Source organism: Rhizophagus irregularis, chromosome 2, assembly GCF_026210795.1.
Source record: "Rhizophagus irregularis chromosome 2, complete sequence".
NCBI classification, from domain to species: Eukaryota; Fungi; Glomeromycota; class Glomeromycetes; order Glomerales; family Glomeraceae; genus Rhizophagus; species Rhizophagus irregularis.
The window spans coordinates 718,750-727,447 of NC_089430.1; the positions used below are offsets into that span (position 1 = coordinate 718,750).

The following is an 8,698-nucleotide window of genomic DNA, read 5'->3' on the forward strand; positions in this document are numbered from 1 at the left end:
TCAACATCATATAATAATATAACTGATTTAAATTTAAATGTAAGTACAGTTTGATTAAATATTATTATCATATTTTAATTTTCAACTATTTTTAAATATATTAACTATTAATTTATTTAGAGTTTACCAAAAGAAGGTATAATGTATGGACGGATGTTAACCAAAAATAAATATTTTATTGGATCAAAATGGATTAATAAGAATAATGATTGGGCAAGAATTAATCATACTGTAAAAGTAAATATTCCAGTTTTATATATTATTGTAGTGTTTATTAATTATAATAAATTACAATATTTTTATTTTATATATTTTTTAGGTACAAATTGAAGTTGATAAATGGGCGAATTTCAAATATCGCGAATCTGAATTTGTAACAAAAACTTTTTATGGAATTATTGAATTCTTTTTTTTATATGAATTTAATGATCAAAAAAAAATGTTAGCGTATATTCAGTGGACAAAACCAGTTACTGAAGATAATGTAGGAGTATTATTATTTAGTGGATTTAGTTATTATGATTTTATAAGAGTATCAGCTATTGATTGTTGTGTTGGCTTTTTTCCATTAGGAAATAAATATTGTATTATAGATAGAGATAAGGATATAGCTGAAATTTCAAAAGATTAGTAATTTATTTTTTGTATTTTATACATATAATAAATAATAAATTGCTAAACGTATTAGTCGTATTACCATCTGATAATTGGGATGATCTGCAACATATATATAAACCAGCCACTGGATATGTTGATCTTATACGTATGATGTGGGGTGGATCCGTGGATGTCACATAAATCAGAATGTGCCACAGAATTGCATATAATTATTTTTTGCCACCACATTTTTTTATTACACAAAAAAAATCATTGGGCATTACGTTTAAATTAACCTGTATAAATTAATTTTAAATTGCTGATCTGAATTCTTTATAGCTAAGACCCGCTTGATTAGCAAGTCATATTGTTATATATAATCCAATTCCGGTTAATGAAATTTTAATCGACCGATTTACATATTTTTTTTTCAATTTTATTTTTTTCATTTTTTTTAAACCTATTTTTAAAATTTTATCTTTTCTTCCGAACCAAATTACCAAATTGAATTCTTTCAGTTCCCTTTTTTTTAATTTTCTTTTTTTTTCTTGAATCGATCTTTTACTTTCAGTTCTTTCTTTTTTTTAAAAGTTTCCTCTTTTCTCTTTTAAACCTTTTTCCTTGTTCTTTCCCTTTTTCTTTTCCTTTTTTTTAAAAAAAATTTTCATTTTTTTCCCTCTTTTTTTGGTTTGGTTTTTTTTCCAACCCGAGAATTTTATTGGTTTTTTTCCAAACTGAAATTTTTTTTATTGGTCTTTTAAGATCGATTTTTTTTTATATTATTATTTTTTTCAGTCTTTTTTTTAGACCGTATTATTAATTTATTTTAAAATTTTTTTTTTCAGTCTTTTTGGACCAGATTATTGTTCTTTCTTTTCAGAATTTTTTTCGGTGCTTATTTTTTTTACAGATTCCTTTTTTTCTTTTCTTATCTTTTTTCTTTTCCCTCAAATTTTATTTTTATCTTTTTTTCAATTTTCTTCATTGTTATTTTTTTTTCTCAAATCACATTCTTAAACCATTTAGATTTGGATCGGTGATCAGATTGATAGCACCATGGTAATTGCCTTTTTTCCGATTCTTATTATTATTATTAGTAATAATATTTTCCCTAATTATTTTTTAGGCTCAATATAAATAGACTGATGTATAATTTACTTATTTATTTTTTGTAACAATAGATCGGTTTAGTAAATTCTATGGGAAATATTTTTTTCATGACAATAGATTGTTATAATTGAATTTTTTTTCATATTACAATGATCAAGAAGAAAGAATCTAATAAAAAATGAAATAATAATGGAGTAATGGAATGTAATGGAAGATGAAAGAGAGTAAAAAAGAGTAGTGAAAAGTGATAGGAAACAAAAAGGAGAAATATGGTATGATGGTAGATGAAGAGGAGTAATGGGAGATAAAAGGAGTGATGAGGAGAAGTGATAGGAGACGGAAAGGAGTGATGGAAAGATGAAGAGAAGTGATGGAAGACGAAAAGGAGTGATGGGAGACGAAGAGGAGTTATGAGAGATAAAAAGGAGTGATGGGAGACAAAAAGAAGTGATGGAAAGATGAAGAGGAGTGATGGGAGGTAAAAAGGAGTGATGGGAGACGAAGAGGAGTGACGAAAAGAAGTGATGGGAGACGTGTGTTATTATTACTCTCTTTATTACTCTCTTACTTGATGGGCAAGTATCATTCCCGTCACAATGTGATGGGTTACACCTAGTTGAATCTAAAGTAATTCATAATACTCTTTTTTAGTAGTATTAATTAATTTTATTTATTGATAGAAGATACATTATTTAATTTTTTAAAATATTCATTAATTTTTTTTATTCTTTCTACACTTAAATTATCCCATACTTTTTGCTTTACAAAGAAATCTAAGTAATTCATTCCTATAATAAAAGGAAAAGAGACGGTAAGTAATGTTCCTTACGAAAAATACAAAAAAAAAGATAATGAACTACTTAACTCAAAGAAGATGAATTGCTGTTTAAAAAGTTCATTCTAACCAGTTTCTATAAAGAAAAAAAGAAAAGGAGTGATTAGTAACGTTCCTAAAAGAAAAATACCAAAAAAAAGATAAAGAAACACCATCTACCTCAGAAAAGGTGAAATTGCTGTTTCAAAAGTTCATTCTAACCAGTTCCTATAATAAAAAAAAATGAATGGTTAAACATATTTCTAATTAAAGAACATAAAAAAAAGATAAACTTTCTGCATTTACCTAAAAGAAGTAAATTGATCATATTTTTGAGTTGTGAAATGTTTTTATTATTCTTAGTTACCAGTAGAATATTAAAAAAAAAGCACTCAGATCGCAGATAATCAACCAATTCACATACTTCACATGAGATGCATGAGCTTCAATCCGAGATACACAATGATTATCAAATAATAGTTTTTAATGAATATTTATTAATCTGAATAATATGTAGTTTACCGGCCAAATAAAGAAGTACCAGTTCAGGGATGATCATAAGACTTTCAAGCTAAACTATATTAAGTTAATTTAATATCAAGCTAAGCTATATCAAGTTAATTTAATTTAAGTATCATTAAATAAGGAAATGTTCCCCATGATTGATATTAAACAAACAGTTAAAACTGATATACATGATATACATGATCAGAAAACTACGTAATTAACATCTTTTTTATTATGTACTTTAGTGTGAGAATTTTCATTTCATGTGAAAAAAAATTCCACCCTTTTTTTTTATAAAAAATATATTGCACAAAAAAAAAAAGGTTTACTCCTATTTAAAAAAAATTCTCCCCTTACTTTAAACTTCGGAATTTCAAGTACAGTATGCAAGTTAAATTTTCCAAATAGAGTTCATGTGGAATGTAAAAATAAAAAAATATTGTTAAATAAAAGTTATTTAATAGTATAAAAATACATTTTTTATTAAATTTATTGCGTAAAATATTTTTTAATTTTAAACTTTCAGTTATAAATGTCCTTTATCAGATATCTGATTGATTACCAAATGAATAATTGATCGGTCCAATAACAGTTTAGCTTTATTTATTATTTTTATAAATGTAATGTTATATTTTGTTTAAATACACAATAATTTTACTCTTTAAATGTCTATTTTTTTATGAAAATAAAAGTCAAAGATATCGCACACAAATGTTATTTACTAGATTGACATGCAGTAACTAATACCAGATGAATCTCTAGATTTACGATATTTACAGAAAAATAGCACGTTTAAAATGTATGAAAAAGGTTGATTGGACTGATTGTATGTTGATTTTCTATAGGGAGTTTATTGTAAGATGTGGATTTATCAATATATTATAAATAGTATATAATTTTCTCAAACGCGAATGCAATTTTATTCTCTAGATATTTTTTGCTCGCGTTTTTAAAAGTGATGTCAAAATTAGTAAAAAAAAAATATACCCAACCTGAAACTCAATCTACGTTTATTAGTGATGGTCAAAGTATATTTATTTATTAATATATTATAATTTTAAATAATAATTTAATACTTTTATAATTTAATACTTTTATATATTAAAATTTAAAAAAAAATATTCATTAACAGCTACTAGTATACAAGACCTAAAAAATCAATTAGAAATTATGAATAAACAAAATAAAGATTTACTTAGACGGCTCAAGCAAAGTCAACAACAAAATCAAGATTCAACAGACGAAAATGTATGTGATTTGGTATAAAGTATAAATTACTTTATATAAAATAACTGATTTATTTAATTTGTAACAGCAATCAAGAAGATCTTCAATTGCTTCCGTTGAAGATATTGAATCTCAAAGTCATTTGAGTCCATGTACATCATTTTTAAATCAATCATCTATTATTCAATCTTCATTTAAGGATCAACCAGTCCAACCATCATTACCTATTGCAAAACCACGTGGTAATTTAGCTAAAAATGTTCGTAAAGCATTGAATTTAACAAGACGTGAATATCAAGGATATCGTGTAAGTTCTTATTTTATAATATTTTTACATTAATAATAATTAAATTGTTAATATATTTAAAATTAAACTATTATTAGGCTGATTTACGTGATTTGATCAATGGTATGTTAGATCGTGATAAGAAATGGTGTGACTAGGATATGAAAAAAATTTTAAGTCTTATCTATCTGGTAATTGCATTAAATTTGATTCATTCAAATGATTTAATATTTTTATTTTATATGCTAATTCATATGTTATATTATTAGTTTAAACAAAAAAATCCCACTTTTCCTAATTGCGCTAACGATTGGGCAATTAAGGAAATAATCCGTGCTATAATTAATAATAAACGTAAGTATTAATTTTTTTTATTTTACATCAATCTGCATTTATAATTTAATAATTAATCATAATATCATGTATTGCTTTTGCATTTTTCTATCCAGGTGAATATTCACGAAATAAAAAGAATTATAAGGACCAAGAGCAAGATGATGAAATTGATGAAATGCAATCAGAAAAGCATATTCAGCAGGTATTTAATTGACCATTAAAAACTTTTTTACAATTATAATTCACATTAACCTTTTTTCTTTTAAAAAAAAATTCTAGAATTCTGAGGATTTAGAAAATATGCATGATGAGATTGAGGTGATAACGATTAATGTTTTCTAAAAATTTGTGTGTTTTATAATAATATAAATATTAAATTAAATATTTTATAATTTTGAATTTTTAGCCTAATGAAGATGTGAATGAAAGAGGTAATAATTGTCATAATTTTTTAATGAATTAACGGTCTTTCTAATGTATTTTACTTTGCAGATCAGAATTTTTGGCTGAGCGAAGAACCTGAGCATTTAATGAATGCTTACTTAATATTATATCCTGAAGCACAAGATGAATTAATTGACTTTTTGGCTGATAAGCGTGGAATTGGAGTAAAGCAACCTAAAGATAATCCAGGTCAAGGAGATATAATTATATATTGAATTTTAAGTCATTTCTAAATATAAAGCTAAATCAAGTAATTCTTAACAATTTAGTGTCTGATATGAAAGGTAAAAGGTCCATAGGTTTTATTCAAGACAAAAAAAGAATGAAAAGATCAGACAATAATCAAAAACAAAAAAAGATTAGACGAGAGGGTGACAAAAATGATAACGATGCAAGCGATTTTTTTGAACAAAAATCTCGCAGATCAGCAACAAAGAAGGTCATTGGTAGGTGTAGTAATTTTATTTTATTTCTACATTGCCTTAACTAAATTCTCACATTTATAAATTTAATTTAAAGATTACAATGAAAATAAAAAAAAAACCCATAATAATTAAAATTTTAATACATCCTAAATGAAATTTCCGTTAACTAGAGTGAAGAAATGAGATTATTTTGATTTTTGGCTAAAAAACTTTCCTTGTAAATTTTTTTGGTAATCGAGAAATATTACTTTTTTTTCGTATGTAACCTGATTTTTACACATTAAATAAAGATTGATTTTTGGTGGTAAAATGCAGCAGACAGCTTTTTTACTTTTAACCGTCAACTGAATTATTATTTTAATAAAAATAGTTCCAAAATTATGGGCAATAAACATTAAATAAAAAAAAATAGACGCAATGCAAAAAAAATTTATTTACGAATTGCTTAATAGCGCCAAACTAGAAAACTTATTTCTATATAATTTAAAAATGAGTTTGATTGAGTAAAAACTCTTAGTTTTATCAGTAATAGGAATAAATATTCTCCTTGGCAATTTGTGTGAACTCATTCCTTTCGCATACCCATACATGATCCCAGTCTTCCACTTTTCTCTCACATCTTATGCATATATCACTCTCTATTTTATTAACGTTCCTTTTATTTAAGATTCTATACGTTGGCAATTCCTTTATAAGATTCTTTATTTTATAAACTCTATCTTTTGAATCTTCTGAACGTCAAAGAAATTATAGAAAGATCAATAGTAGAATACGAAAAAATGTTAAAAATTCAAGAGAAGCATACAGAATGTAATATTTTACGTGAAAATAATTTTAATTTTATACAGATTCTTAATCAACAATCAGAAATTTTATTAGGAAAAAGTAAAGATTGGAAGTTAATAAGAGGCGATTTTAATAACAGATTTAACAAGATTTCATCGAAAATAGAAGTTAAAAATTTAATTGATGATCTTTCAGTTATAGAGGATAATTTAATTTTTTATTAAATTTTCTTCTAAGTGTTTAAATAATTATGTAATCAATTAATATTATTGAATTGTTAATTAATAAACGCGTTACTAATTTTTTTTTAAAAAAAAAAAAATTTATTTATTTATTCTTTTTTTGCATGGTTAAATGCTTTATTTATTATCACAATTCTCTAAAAAATAATTGAAAGTAGATTTTTAACAAGGTTATTGATCGATTTTATATTTCTATGACAATTTGTGATTTTTACAAAGATTTCAAAGGAAAGATCACGTAAATTCCAAGGACAAAAATGCATATTTTATTAAATATTTTTAGTCTTACAAGGTCTTTACAAACCAACATGTTAAGAAAATAATGTAGAACGTAAATAATTTGTGTAACTATAGCAGATAGGATCATAGGAATTCCGTCATGCTAATAATTGGCCAATAAAAATTATTTTCAAAATTGTAAGTTAATCATGCACGTGTCATTGATAATACGTGTTATGATTGTTTTAAAAATAGTAAATCACGAATTTACTATAAATATATAAATATATGGTTTTTTCAAAAGAAAAAAATAAAAAAATTTTTTCCTCTTTCTTTTATTTTCTTTTTGTTTTCAATATTTACAATATTTACGAGCTCTTTTTCATCAATTTATAACAAAAAAAAATAGTAAAATTGAAAATATTATCGATAATATTGGTAACTTTTCTCTTATTTTATCTCGCTCTTATTACTTTTTTTTACATATAAACATTACTAATTCTTGTTTTCACATTAAATACTAATATCTCTTTTTTTACACTATTTACACCAAAACTAATACCTCTCATCATTTTACATTTAAATACTAATATTTCTCTATTTTTTTACATTTAAATACTAATATCTTAATTTTTTATGTTTAAATATTAATAATACTAATTATTTTTTTTTACATTTAAATACTAATATCTTAATTTTTTATGTTTAAATATTAATAATACTAATTATTTTTTTTTTTACATTTAAATACTAATATCTTTTATTAATTTTTTCACGTTTAAATATTACTAATAATAACTCTTTATTTCTTTTACATTTAAATACTACTACTAATACCGTATATCTCTTATTAATTTTACATTTTAAATATTTAAATATTGCATATCACTTTTATTATTTAGATACTAAAAATATTTAGAAAATATAGCATATACCGTATAATGTTTATTAATGTAATTTATATTTGATTTAATAAAGATTTATAATTTAAATTTCGAAATTCGAATGTAAATTTGATTTATAATCAATTCTAAATTTGGCTGCTAAATGCAAATTTGACTTTTGACTGATATATATTTATGAATCGGCTGGAATTAGTCGCAATTATCCTATAAATTCGGCTGCAATTATCTGATAAATTTTTAACTGACAAACCCGGCTGAAATTAACTGATAAATTCGGCTGAAATTGATTGATAAATTCAACTGAAATTGATTGAAAATTGATTGATAAACCCGGCTGAAATTAACTGATAAACTCGGCTGAAATTGATTGATAAATTCGGCTGAAATTAACTGATAAATTTTGTAAATGAGAAATCCGGATACTTTCCGGATAATGTTCTGAAAATGTCTGCAAAATGTCCCAAAAGTATCCCGATTTTCATATTGATTTTCCGTTGTTTAAAGTTTTGGACAAAATATGGACAAATACCGGACAAAAACTAAAACCAGTACAAATTCCGGACAAAATGAGTGTCCGGAAACGAGTGTGTTTTTGGAACATTTTCTGGACAAACATATGTCCGGAATTTGTATTGATTTATTCCGGACATTTTCTTTGACATTTTCCGGACATTTATTTTTTATAGGGTAGGTTGTTTCAGTTTGTTGCTTTAGAGTCTTCTTTTTTTGTAGGTCAGTTTTGGATTTATTTTGTTGTTTTGGTTTCTTTTTCATCAGATGCTTCATAATTTTTTTCATTT

The 8,698-nt window shown here is 24.3% G+C and overlaps 1 protein-coding gene across 1 annotated transcript; it reads left to right on the plus strand.

The window, feature by feature from the left end:
• Nucleotides 1-3,986: 3,986 nt before the first annotated feature.
• On the plus strand, nucleotides 3,987-5,878 carry OCT59_011591 (uncharacterized protein; the record flags this gene model as incomplete). The annotated part of the gene is made up of 12 exons (XM_066133852.1): nucleotides 3,987-4,056; nucleotides 4,161-4,276; nucleotides 4,344-4,562; nucleotides 4,640-4,668; nucleotides 4,720-4,732; nucleotides 4,811-4,895; nucleotides 4,991-5,079; nucleotides 5,157-5,195; nucleotides 5,284-5,308; nucleotides 5,370-5,510; nucleotides 5,591-5,767; nucleotides 5,841-5,878. 12 exons carry the CDS (start codon nucleotides 3,987-3,989, stop codon nucleotides 5,876-5,878), a joined length of 1,041 nt encoding a protein of 346 aa, XP_065989172.1.
• Between the last annotated feature and the right edge of the window lie 2,820 nt (nucleotides 5,879-8,698).